Source organism: Malaya genurostris, chromosome 1 (genome assembly GCF_030247185.1).
Source record: "Malaya genurostris strain Urasoe2022 chromosome 1, Malgen_1.1, whole genome shotgun sequence".
In the NCBI taxonomy this organism is placed as follows: Eukaryota; Metazoa; Arthropoda; class Insecta; order Diptera; family Culicidae; genus Malaya; species Malaya genurostris.
Window position 1 is genome coordinate 22,442,859 of NC_080570.1, and position 13,524 is coordinate 22,456,382.

General features: G+C 40.4%; 1 protein-coding gene across 5 annotated transcripts in view; it reads right to left on the reverse strand.

Annotated features, from left to right (window-relative positions):
* Positions 1 to 1,646: 1,646 nt before the first annotated feature.
* LOC131434678 (hornerin-like) overlaps positions 1,647 to 13,524 on the reverse strand; it is a 77,232-nt gene continuing 65,354 nt past the window's right edge. For 2 of the 5 annotated variants that reach the window (XM_058601685.1, XM_058601668.1), the window contains 9 exons: positions 11,644 to 12,098; positions 11,052 to 11,324; positions 10,584 to 10,906; positions 9,514 to 10,514; positions 9,147 to 9,448; positions 8,057 to 9,086; positions 7,861 to 7,984; positions 4,039 to 4,190; positions 1,648 to 3,968 (listed from right to left, as the gene is read on the reverse strand). In XM_058601685.1, coding sequence (XP_058457668.1) covers positions 3,744 to 3,968; positions 4,039 to 4,190; positions 7,861 to 7,984; positions 8,057 to 9,086; positions 9,147 to 9,448; positions 9,514 to 10,514; positions 10,584 to 10,906; positions 11,052 to 11,324; positions 11,644 to 12,098 — 3,885 coding nt within the window. In that variant the 3' untranslated portion in view covers positions 1,648 to 3,743. Of the gene's footprint in view, positions 3,969 to 4,038; positions 4,191 to 7,860; positions 7,985 to 8,056; positions 9,087 to 9,146; positions 9,449 to 9,513; positions 10,518 to 10,583; positions 10,907 to 11,051; positions 11,325 to 11,643; positions 12,099 to 13,524 lie in introns of all 5 variants that reach the window. The other 3 variants (XM_058601678.1, XM_058601658.1, XM_058601694.1) reach the window with 2 other exon arrangements.

Here is a 13,524-nt window from a genome sequence, read left to right on the forward strand (position 1 = left end):
TAGTGACATGTTAAAACAACTACAATACTTCTATTAATTCTACTATTTTATATTACTCTAGTTTTATATTTCATCATGATTATAGTCACGATTATAAAACTCACCATGAATATCTGACGGTAGCATTTATTATTTTTTGCGATCAATAAATCATTTATTATTTTCTTTATATTTTCTTTTAGTAAAACATTTCAAGAATTTTCTGTGAAATTTTCAAGCCTATTAGAACGAAACTCTGGAAGTTATGGACCTTTATCTATGGTTATCTCATTTTACGAATAATCAAGAGTTCGGTGCACAGGCCCAAGATTTCTACTTCGATTGACTTTAAAACTTGACAAAACATTCTTGGAGTGTTTTATTATAAGAAATTATAAAAGAATAAATATGATTTTTTTTTAAATGTTAGACCCTACGGGCTCCCTGGAGCAATTAATTGCTTCCATTGATTTCATAGACAAAAAAACTTCAAACGTGTTTTTCTCGAAAGCAGGTTTTGAAAGTCCGTGTACATCGTCATTGAAAAACTACTGCACCAATTGTTTTCAAATTTTGCACACACTTTCTACATTTGAAAAAACAGACCTTTGGGGAGTTTCAACAGTTACAAAATGTCGGATTTTTTAGTGAAAAATCGTAGTTTTCACTTTTAACAATCACCAAAAATTTAAAAAAATTAAAACAAAATCAAACAGAAACGTTGGGGTCTAGAAAAACTTCTTCTCTAACTATGGTGAGTTCATTTGTTCACTTCTGATTAGTCTGCGCAGATACAGTGGACACCGCAAATCATGATTTTTAAGAAGCGTCCTTAAAATATCTCTTCACCGACTTATTTCTCAATATTTTTCCACGAAAAAATTACAAAACGTTGTTCGATTGATGTCTATTATCATTCAATACATTCGAATTTATTTTATTGAACGATGATTCTTGAAAAAAATAGTAAAAAATGATGATTTTTGACACCAGCCGTTAATTCACCGAATCTGCGGGCCATCTGGCCATCAAACACAATTTGGGACTCTGTGAAATATATTGTATTATAGCTATGTATTAAGTGCAATATTTTGAATTGGAGAATGGGGCAAAGGCATGAATCACAGGCTGTATCAAATATACAAACATTATTGGAAGGCTTAAACTACAGTGAGATGGACGTGTAACAAGAATGTCAGAATAGATAATGTGCTACAGAAAAACCTAGAACCCCTTCGTTAAAACAAGTACCAATCTAAAACTGTCTCTCGAATGCGAGGAAAACGGTGGACCTCTGTCAGTCGAATTTGTTCAACGAATCGAGCGGTTGAACGGTTCAACGGTCTGTTTAGAAATCAGCAAACAATAGTCCCGAATTGGACTCTCGTTGGACATCCATTGGCCTTTTTTTCTTATAGGGTAGCAACAAACTCAAGGTCTATTCAAACTTTTCCGGTTCGATTCAGTACCGGCACAGCTTCCAATATTTTTCCACTTGTGCCTAGTCAAACTTGTACAGTGTTCAGTACCGGTACCGTTTCGTTTCGTTTTGAAACGTGCGGATGAATATTGTACCGGAAACGTTTGAATAGACCGTTAGGAAGGGTATTTCTTTTGAGGCCTACAGAAAAAAGTAACTGAAAACAACCATATTGCATTGGTTTATTGTATTTTCATATAATTTATTTTCATTATCATATATTATCTCAGATTGTAATAATAATTTAATTTTGTCTCATTTTGTGTTCCTTTATTTTGCAAATACAAACTGCTGTTTTGCTGCAATACATAGCAATGTAGCGTTCCGTTGATGATCGAAATTTGTAGCAGCGAAAAAAAAAGATTTATTTGACTGTCTCTATGAATTGTATTCATGTTGGGTAATTACTTCCGTTGTTTCGTTCGCAGTACTTTGTTTTTTTTTTCGCAGCTATTGATTATCTGTATTCTATAAACTTTCTGTTTTCTTTTACCGTCCCTCGTCACAAGCTAACAATAATTGTCTTTTTGTTTATTGTATAATTATAGGTTCTGCTAATTGTTTTCGAAGCGATTCATTCAACTTATTATATACATTGGCTTGGTAGTCATTCCACACATAGTTGTTCCACTGAGATAAGGAGTCTCATAAAGTATTCGAACAAGTCTGTGCAGAATGGCAGTTCATTTATTGTGTTATGTTTCATCGCGCTCGGCAATAAAAAAAAATGAGTGAAACCGATGCATCCAGAGTTATGACTAATAGGTGTTTGCAAATGTTTTTTTGTATAGTTGAAATGTAACGAATCTTTTTACGCTGACTACCAGTAAACAACCGACAGGACGGTGCAACGTACAATCGTGTGTAGCAGAGGACAAGGGAAAAATGCAGTTTAGCTGGATAGTGTGGGAGACTGCACCGGGGAGGGTAGCCTAGCTAATAATAATAATAATGATCCAACCAGGCTGTTTCTGTCGCACACGGCGCAGCGATATCGGATCAAACTAAACTACCTTGGATCCGTCGCGGATCTGGCGGCTTGATAGTACCGCGGGATGGTTTACCGGTTTTAATTTTTTTTCGAGGATATACGATTAGGGTTTTTTTGTTGTTGTATTTTTTTTTATAATCAATCTTATTGTAAATTGTTTCAACGATTACTTTTACTGTTAATAAAATAAAACTATACTAAGTCTAGGTCAAATTTGGTATGGTTTCTTCGTCTCGTGGTTGTGAAACGTGTGTTTTAATTTTTAAAAGTTAGAATTTACTACAACTAAAACATAAAAACAACGTTTAAATGAGAGCCAGTAGGAATGGGACTATAGGAGAAAGAGTGGGTATGTGGATTTGAATGTATAAAACAACGAAATCAATAGAAAATATGTGAAATGGTTTGCTGATAGAAAAATATGGCTTCTTAAACACAAGTGAAGTCTTATAAAATCTTCATTGACAAGTTGAGTATACGAAATGTTCCCATTGTTGATGATAAAGTTTTCATAGAAGATAGTTTTACGATCATTCGACGTATTTATGCAGTTTATCTTTTACTCTGGATATTTTCTTATTCAGAATTGGTATTTAAACTTCAACTGATAATATTTACTTGCGCTTTTCTAGAACCTACTTGCATTAAGTAGCAGTTTTGTGATTGATCTGATATCTATCATTAGTGTTTGTGTGTTTCGTTAATAAAGTGTATGCTCAAACTGTTGATTATTACCTGTTCATAGTAGGATTCAACAAACCGCTGGGAAAATAATATTGCATTCGGGTAACATAAACAATCTGTGGACTGTGAAATCTAGTAAGAAATGCAAAAGATTTGAGGATGTCCAAATATACATCTAACTCAACCTTCTAGGTACCGTTTCTCCAGTTACAAAATTAAAAAAAACACAACAGAACTTCATAGCATGAAATCTATTACCTATAGTAGTATAAGCGGCATTCAGACAATAAAATAATTCTTCGTGAGATCTGTAAACAAATTCGACTCGTTTCGATTATGAGAGAAATAGAGTTGGTTACGCTGTTATCGGAAATTTCAAAGATATAGAATTTGTTATTCATTCACTTTGCCTAAAAACAAACTGTTCCGTATTTAAAATAAACAAAACAATAAAACAGGAGAACTTTTTTTGTATATACAGCGTGACTTTTTTTTGGGGTTCTTGTCTATCGGTAGATATGAGGTCTTCTATTTCCCGTCTACGATAGAAACCAATGAGAGCGTTCACTCGTGAATTGCCAGACCCGGCAAATTGACAACCAAGACAATTCAAACCAGATACGCCACACTCGCGGTGTCCATGTGCTGTATAAGCGTACGCATGAAGGCCATCTCTTTGCGAGCGTTTTCGAGGATCACTTTCGGATCCTGCGACTGGCACCGGAGTAGGTTCGGTGCAAAAACCATCGCCAAGTTGGACGAGTCCATCTTCGTGTTGGCTACGACGTCGGGAAGGGCGAATTGTTGCAAAAAGTGAATCAAATAGGTAAGAACCTGCGGCAGAAAAAAAAATCGAGAATTAAATAGTGTATACATTTTTAAGACAAACGTTGCAAAATCTTACCAAGCGATTAATTTTAGGTAACTTTTCCACTATTGCAGCTGCCTCAACAGGATCTTCGGTAGCGACACAGTCTTCGTACAGCTCATCAGGAATCAGCGGATCGTACAGCTCCCGATACCACAGCTTAAGCAAACTGGCAGGAGCGTGAGCATCTGGAAAGGATTACATTTAAAAACGATTAAAGTAATTATGATTAACTAATCAAAATTTTTTTTTTCATTTTGTGTCATTCTGACATGCGAAACTACAAGGAATACTGTTTCTTCTTCGTGGAAGTCGAACCAAGTTAAGCTGTGCAATTTTGCTTCCGGTCTTGTACTTGACAAATCGTCATTGATAAAGTATGGAAAGTTACACACTTAAATTTTATTGCTGAATCTCGGCAATAAAATGCCTAGATTTGCACGACCGAGTGCTCGGCAAAATGTGTAATTACTGAGAATCTCGGCTGCCCTAAATTTGTCAACTGTCAATTATTGCCGAATTCGATTGAATCATGAATAGCCGAATTATCAGTTATCGAACGAAGAAATGAATGAATCACAAGTTGGGAAAAGGGGGCGTGTCATTAATTTTTATTTTAATTCAGCATACAGAAAGAAAAGAAAACTCCAAAAGGAAGCATCAAAGCTAAACATAATTGTTTCTAGTGCTCATCTACCTTGAAATAAGCAGGTATTTATAAGTATACTAGCGGACCTCTGCAAACTTCTTTGTGCCATTATGTTAGATTAGATGTAAATGAATCAAACTACTTTCAATCAATTCTAATTATTATCGAAAAAAATTACAGGGTTGTGTACGAGACCGATCACGATGACATTAAACATGCAATTTTAAAACTGTCTCTTCAACAGTTTGCAATGTGTAAAGGAAGCCAATAATTGTGAAACACTATATAGGATACTAAAGCTAATTTTAGGAAATAAGGACCTTCAGTGATTAATTTATTATCGTCAAGTGCGTTCAAGAAATATTTATGATATCTATAGCAAAAGTTTTTTTTTGCAAACTTCTGCTTCCGTTCGTAAATGGAGTTTTCTGTTCACGACAAGCACCATCGGTGATATGTTTGCTATGTTTGATGCATGTTATTAGGTAACGTTGAATAATGGTCGTACGTGAAGTCCACAACAGATTGGTGTTTTAAAAAAGCCTGTATGAAAATTTTCAACGATGATGCATATCTACGGATTTTTGCTTTCTCTGCGGATCTACTTTTTAGAACTTGTGTATTTTGGTTTATTTCTTTAGAAAACTACACGAAATTGAGAATTATTTAATTATAATCATACAATTTTTGAATGCCAAATTTAAGAAAAATATTTCTCCCCGGTTTTACTAGTCGTAAATCTGCAATCTCATGACACCAATATCTACTTTTTGATAAACTACATTTACCCATTAGAAATAAGAAGTAGATGACGAACCGTTTTCCTTTACTGTATTTTCCGGGTATATTTCGATTCAATACAGATTGACATCAGAAAAAAAAAAACTGGAAACACTAATGCTGTACGATTTTCGATGCAACGTTGACAGGTATAATGATTTCTCGGTATTTATATTTTGCTTACGTAGCAGAGATTGTGATACCCAATATGGTACAGATAGATTTTTGCACCGAAATACAAATTTTTGGAAAAATGACCTGGCAACGCTGATTCGATGCGATATTCGATACTCTGATTGGTTTGTCGTTTTGTTCCGAAAAATTGAAGCTGGTAAGCTGGTTGACATGCTCTGATTGACTATTATAAGTACTTATAAGAAATGGCAACTACTTTTGCACTTCGATGATCAGGCTCAGAATTACCGTATTTTAAAAGCTTTTAACCAAGTGATTTAAAGATGGATTTATATTATTTCTCAATAAACATTACATTAGGTCCTGAAAGCAAATGACAGTTTCTCTTTGTTTACTTTCTTTTTCAATTATTACGCATTTTTTTTATAGTTTTTTCAGTGCAGATTAAAACATGATAATTCAAGTTATTATTCTCAACAAATATTTAGAATACCATAATAATCGAAAGAGAAAGTAAATAAAGGAAATCTGTCATTAAAAGCCGGGTATTAGTAAACGACATTCATAACAATAATAATCTGTCATTTGCACTCAAATCCACCTTCAAAGCACCTAGTTAGAAGCGATGAATTTTAGCCATACTCTTTAAGGACAGCGTTTTCTGTAATCCCATCGTTCACCGGTGAACTAAAATTAATAGCGAATTGCAATGTACTGAACATCCACACAAACGAACACATAACAGTTCGGCTGAAAAGTTCGTATCGTTTAATAGAAACACACAACTTTTTGCCAAAATTCGTTTTTATTATTCAACATAATTGCTATCAGAGGCGATACAGCGATTATAGCGATCTTCCAACTTTTCGATACCATTTTTGTAGTACGATTTGTCCTTTGCCTCAAAATAGGCCTCATTTTCAGCGATTACCTCTTCATTGCTTCTAAATTTTTTACCAGCGAGCATTCTCTTGAGGTCTGAGAACAGTAAAAAGTCACTTAGGGGCCAAATCTGGAGAATACGGTGGATGAGGGAGCAATTCGAAGCCCAATTCGTTCAATTTCAGCATGGTTTTCATCGACTTGTGACACGGTGCATTGTCTTGATGAAACAAAACTTTTTTCTTCTTCAAATGAGGCCTTTTTTTTGAAATTTCGTCCTTCAAACGCTCTAATAACGCTATATAATAGTCACTGTTGATGGTTTTTCCCTTTCCAAGATAGTCGATGAAAACTATACCATGCGAATCCCAAAATACAGACGCCATAACCTTACCGGCCGATTGTTGAGTCTTTCCACGCTTTGGGTTCGGTTCATCGCGTGCAGTCCACTCAGCTGACTGTCGATTGGACTCCGGAGTGAAGTGATAGAGCCATGTTTCGTCCATTGTTATATATCGACGAAAAAAATCGGTTTTATTTCGATATAACAGCTCCAAACACTGCTCAGAATTATCAATTCGTTGTTGTTTTTGATTGATTTTGAGCTCACGCGGCACCCATTTTGCACAAAGCTTTCTCATATCCAAATATTCGTGAATAATATGTCCAACACGTTCCTTTGATATCTTTAGGGTGTCAGCTATCTCGATCAACTTCACTTTACGGTCATTGAAAATCGTTTTGTGGATTTTTTTCACGTTTCCATCGGTAACAGCCTCTTTTGGACGTCCACTGCGTTCATCGTCTTCGGTGCTCATATGACCAGTACGAAATTTTGTAAACCACTTACGAATTGTTGCTTCGCCCGGTGCAGAGTCTGGATAACACTCATCAAGCCATTTTTTTGGTATCGGCGGCACTTTTTTCATCAAAATGTAGTGTTTCATCAACACACGAAATTCCTTTTTTCCATTTTTTCACAATAACAAAAGTAGCTTCACTCAAAATGCAATATCCCACAAACTAATAATCAGACAGCTGTCAAATTTATACACGTATCTTTTGAAGGTTGGTACTAACTGAAAATGGTATGGATTTAATTCTAGTGGCGCCCTCTCATAGAAACGATACGAACTTTTCAGCCGATCTGTTATTTGGCAGCGCCGCACTGCACACTGACCAGATGACTACTGGTGCTTAAAATTTCCGAAATTACTTAAAAATCAATCTTAACGTTCACTATGCTGAATTGTCCCATATGCTATGAGATTTGCTATACATATGGGACAATTATGCGCAGTATTGCTCTTATACGGAACCTCGTATGTTGAAAGCGTAGATGAAGAGAAGTTGCTTTAAGATGTCAACTCATCAGAGTATATATCACATAATAGCATTCATTTCGAACTTACCCATCATTCCTTTATTCTCGGGAAACTCCCACCGATCCAAACGATTCTTTAGTAAATTAACCTCATCCACATCGGCTGGTACTCGGAAGATTCCTTCGGTTTGCTTTCCATTCAGTAGAAGCACCTAAAAAATGAAACAAAGCACCAAATTGAAAAAAAAACATCTCTAAACTGATTTTTTTTATCATATTCGAACCTGCTCCGAAAGTGTGGTTTGAATCCAAGGCAGCTGCCTATCGGGGAACTTATCCTTCTGCAGTAACATAACCTCGCCAAGCGTATTGCCGAACATACTGTCGCGGAAGATCTGCTCGCGCGCCTGATTGATATCGTCTTCCGTTGGTTTCTTGGCTTGCTTGCGACCGGAACTACCTATCCGATCCAACCTCCGGCATGCGATGGTTGCATAGTGGGAAATCTGTACATGAATTGGCCACTTGCCGACCTCCGGGAAGCTGGTTGCAAACGATGGATCCCGATGCCGATTGATATATCCCAACAGTGCCGGTTGGAATGTAGGCGACGGAGGAACAAAAGACAAACAGATTGCCATCAGTTCCCAACCGCGGATTAAGGAATCTCGGCTGGGATTCTCCGTTGTCTGGCGACACATTTGTATGTATAGCTCGTCTCTCAGTTGTGCTTGACCCATCGCCATTGCGATGATATCGATTGCCACCGAGTTCAGACTCATTCCGACACGGGCCTTCCGATCGCCCATATAAATTTGAACCAACTTGAACAACTCGGTGGCCATCTTCTTGCCAGCTTTATCCCTCGCCAGCGAGAGCATCGGTCGACTTATGGCGTTCGGTGTCCAACTCAGCATATCCTGAATTGACGATTTTTTACGAAATATTCCCTTCGAATGTAGATTCAGATTGTCCTGGGCAAACTTTTCTATATCACACTCCTTCAGCAATGCCATCTCAGCAATTTTTCCATTGCCACCGACTACACCACCGGGACCATGAGAAAGCAAATTTTCTTGAAATCGTTGCAGCAGACTCGCTTTGTTAATCCCCTTCGGTTGGTGTGGTTGCGATCCCGTCTGACTACTGTCACCCGATGCGCCCCTATCGACTGAATCGGATACAAAACCGGAACTCTCCAAACTTTGTTTGGCCACGTGAAAAGGCGAATATTTGTGCAGAGGTGGATGGTTCTTTACCGGGCTGTAAATCTGATCCTGAATGCTTTCCAGTTTTGCCGTCACCTCTTCGGATCTAGAATGAAAACAAAAAAATAACACATTTGCAGTAGCAAACTATCTAGTGCCTACTCACATATCTTCTTTTTCCTCGCGATCACCAAAATTAAAATCGAAATTATAGTATGAAACACCACCACCGTCGTCCTTTCGGTAGGCTCCATACTCCTCGTAGGGATAGTGCGCCAAATAATCACCGTGGCCATCCGAATGGTCCGAATCTTCGTTGTCCGGTTCGTGACCCGAAAACGAGTGCTCCGATTGACTGTCCGAATGAAATGAATCCGAATCCATGAACTCACCGAGCCCGTAACAGCCGGACAGTTTGGCCTGCTCCAAAATGTAGTGCTGAAGTGGTAGCAGATGTTCCAGTTTCTCCTGCAATACAAAAAACAAAAACCCAGTTGTAATTATTTCCATTGTTACCACTGTTGTCATCCTACCTTATCCCAGTTACAATAGAGCGGCGAAGTATTCCCGTTGTCGTAGTCGAAATCGAAGCCCGTACCTTGGTTGACCGTGTGCGACTTGCTCTTCTTTCTTTCCTGCGGTAGTTGCCCATGCGGCTGTTTGTTGTGCGAAGACGAGTTATTCGATGCAACGGAACCGGTGCCGGAGATTTTCTCCAGTGTTTGCTGTTTCTGTTGCATCTCTTTGTTGTGCCTTTCCAAATTTGGTTTGTTGAGATTCAGCGAGAACTGATCTTTACTAGTGGTGGTGGTAGTTTTCTGCAAACCGGCCGCCACTACGGCGGCAGCCATTTCCGATTGACTAGAGGATAGCTTTGCACTCGAAGAAGACGCTTTCTGAAGGCCGACATTTTGCGGTCCACTGCCGCCTCCCATGGAAATCGAACTGGGCGAAACTTTGCCCTTGTCGATCTTCATTTTATCCAAATATTTTTCCGGCTTACTCGTGAGGTCCAGATTGAACAGCTCGGAATCGTTACTTTTCTGACTAGATTTACTGTACCCGCCTGCCTGCGAGGCTCCCGGCGAAAGTTCCACCATCAGAGCCGAAGGTCGTGCGATTTTTTGCTGCAATTGTTGGTGCGCTTGCTGGGGGCTTATCGGACTCTGCGGACTAGAGTCACTCGAATGTTTCTGCGATTGTTGCAGCTGCTGCTGTTGTTGTTGTTGTACGGAGGACGACTTTACCGAGGAAGTAGTTGTATGACGCCTTCGAGTGACGGGCGTATTCTCCACCGATTTGAAATACTTTTCATGCATGGAATCATCGCTGGCACCACCGTTGTTGCCATCGAAGCTACCCTTCCGATGCGATGAACCATGTTGTGGCACTTGCTGACCCGATTGAGACGTCTGGTGATGGGGATAGGGCCGGTTGGACACGGAAGTGCCGGTCATCGGTCCTGCCGATGTGATACCAGCCGATGAAAGAAAACTTCCGGAGCGGGTCAGTGAGACCGAAGACGATGAAGGATCTACTGAACAAAGAGAAATCAGTTAGGCAAAGGGGTATTCCGAACTACCAAAGGCATCTCGAGACTTACTTGCAGAATAATCAAAACTTTCATGTTTTGATACCAAGCCGCTGCTGCCGTCTTTCAAGCCGGTACTATTGGACTTAGAACCCATGCCGCCATCATGGATGAACTTTTTCTTAAACTGGGGCGTACTCATCGAATGCGAGGGAGATGAAAGGTTGCCACCACCGGCCAGATCTGAAGAGTTCGACATCGAATAGGACAGCATCTGATGGGGCGGTGGTAGTGGTGAATGGTGCAACGATGAGATGCCAAGTTTTTCGGCCGAAGATGACGGTATCGAATGAGGAATGTTGTGCGAACTTGAACTCTCCTGCAGCATCCGGTAGCTAAAGGTAGAAGGGCGAAAGAACAGCAGTGCAAAACGGAGATCGTTACTAAACACAAGCAACCTTGCGAACACGGAAAACAAAAAGAAATTCTACCACCAACCACCGGAAAGCCAACAGAAAATAGAAGGGATGCGGGACTTACCAGTTATCCCCAGCAGAGCTAACGTGTTTTTTCCCGGCAGTTCCGGTGCCCATTCGTAGGCTACCGCCATCCTGCATACGCCGGTGGTGGTAACCGTGCGTGCTGGACAGACTGCTGTCGCTGGACTTACCCGAATCGAGATACTTCTGACTGCTGCGGGATGAAGTACCTGAGCTTGGATGACCGTGCCTGCAAAATTTATGAGAATCGCCCGTGCCAGTGCGGCCACCCATCGGAAACCCTGCATCGGTGACGGTGGTTTTGGGTGGTAGTCTGATAGAATTACGTAGCATCGAGCATCGAGCAGGATAAAAGTTTTCAACACACAACGAATTTTAGACACATCAATTCACACGACACGACGTCGAGAAGTGGTGGGGTTGGAGGTAACAGAAGATTTGGTAGTTGATTTGTGTGCGTAGCATACATACGAAAAGAAAAAGAGAAACGAAAAAAGGAAACGTAAAAATCTCACTCGGTTGCAATCAAGAAGCATTTGACGTTCGCTGGAACCTCAACGCGGAACTAATACAAGCCATACGACGTAATCTAAAAAGCATTTTTTTTTTTGGAAAATCCATCCCGGGCTCACCTGTGCTGTAGACTATGCCGACCTTGGGGACTGGCCAACAGGTCGCTATTGCTTCGTTTGTCATGAACTCCACCGCCGCCGCCGCCGCCGCCACTTCGATGTCCGGAGCTCGAACTTCGATGATGATCCCGATCCCGGTAATCCATAACTCCGGTGGCCGTTCGATGGCCGCAGCTTTTCCCTACCGTACCGGAACCGCTTCCGCTCCCGCCGTGGTGTTTGTTGGACGCATAGTGCTGCAGTGTACCACCGTGACCACCGCTGCTGTCCTTCCGATCGCCCGGATCGGTGTTCTGCTTCAGAGTTTGCAGTTTTGCCAACGGGATGATATCACAGTTCTGCGGCCGATGCCAGACGGTCTTTTGCGAGGCCACGTTGTAATAGTAGAACCGGCAGGTGTTGGTGTCGAACAGTTCCCACCACTGGGACGCATCGGTGCGCTTGATGTTGACGCCCTGAAAGATGCCAATGAATTGGATGTTAGGTACATTTTGGACATAAAAAAATTACAGCAACAAAATCTCCGAAATCGAACATTTCTTTTATGCTAAGGTTGTTCGCAACGCTGTTTTATTACGTATGGGTTGATCTATTTTAAATCTACGACTAAACCATGTCAATCACAACACTGAGATCTAGTTCTATCAAAAAGTGTTTTGCAAATAGTATTAACTTTAAGTCTGCCTACTGGTTTATGTTGATAGTGTACAGAACCATTGCATGGCTGGTGCTACGATTCTACTGACACTACGAATCCTTCCAGGTCGTGGCTCGAACATACGACAACTGGTTTGTAAGACCAGTGCCCTATGCATTGAGCCGCCAGTCTTGAACGGTATGACAAATCTACGTGAAATGCCTCGAGCATGCATACTTGCAAATAGTGCTCTCGATGTTTCTCTCGTATCGGAGCTCACAACTCGGGATATTTGTGCTGTCACAGTTGATATGACTTTTGATGGCATAGACAGGAAATATGTCTATTGTTCGGCATATTTGCCGCATAACCAACCTTCGCAAAGCGATGACTTCAAAAAGGTTGTATCATACTGCTGCAAAAGTGATTTACAGCTTATAATCGGCAGTGACATAAATGCTCACCATATCATTTGGGGCAGCACAGATATAAATGCGAGAGGCTCTGATATGATGGAATTTGTGAACACTACAAACCTGCACATAGTCAATGCAGAAAATCGTCCAACTTTTGCGAGATCTGGAAGAGAGGAGGTTTTGGACGTAACTCTCTGCTCTGATAGAATTGCGCATGAGTTGGTGAATTGGTTCGTTTCCGATAAGCTCGACCTTCGTTGTCTGATCATAAGTACATCCTCTTCGATCACTCAAACGTTAAATTTGATATTATCACATATAGCAAAGCCTTGGTATTACATTCCTGTAGTGGAATTTGACCTTCTGTTTCAACAGACTTCGCAGCCGATTCTTAGTGTACAGAATTATTGCATGGCTGGTGCTACGATCCTACTGACACTACGAATCCTTCCAGGTCGAGGCTCGAACATATGACAACTGGTTTGTAAGACCCGTGCCTTATGCATTGAACTGCCAACCCAGGCCATTATCACATATCGTAATCCCAAATCTACAAACTGGGACCTCTATGGAGAGGGCTTGGCGACTAGATTTTACGGGTACCAACCAACAATTGATACACCAATTGATTTGGAAAATGTTGTCGACGAGACAAATTCACTCATAGTTGCAGCATATGAAGAGACTTGTCCACTTCGGATTGTGCGAGCTACTAGAGGAACTCCTTGGTGGAATTCTGAACTTCCTAGACTAAGGAAACTATGCAGAAGAGCTTGGAGCCACCGACGCAGAGATGGGTCGGAGGCATTCGTGTCGGCTCGAAGGGCT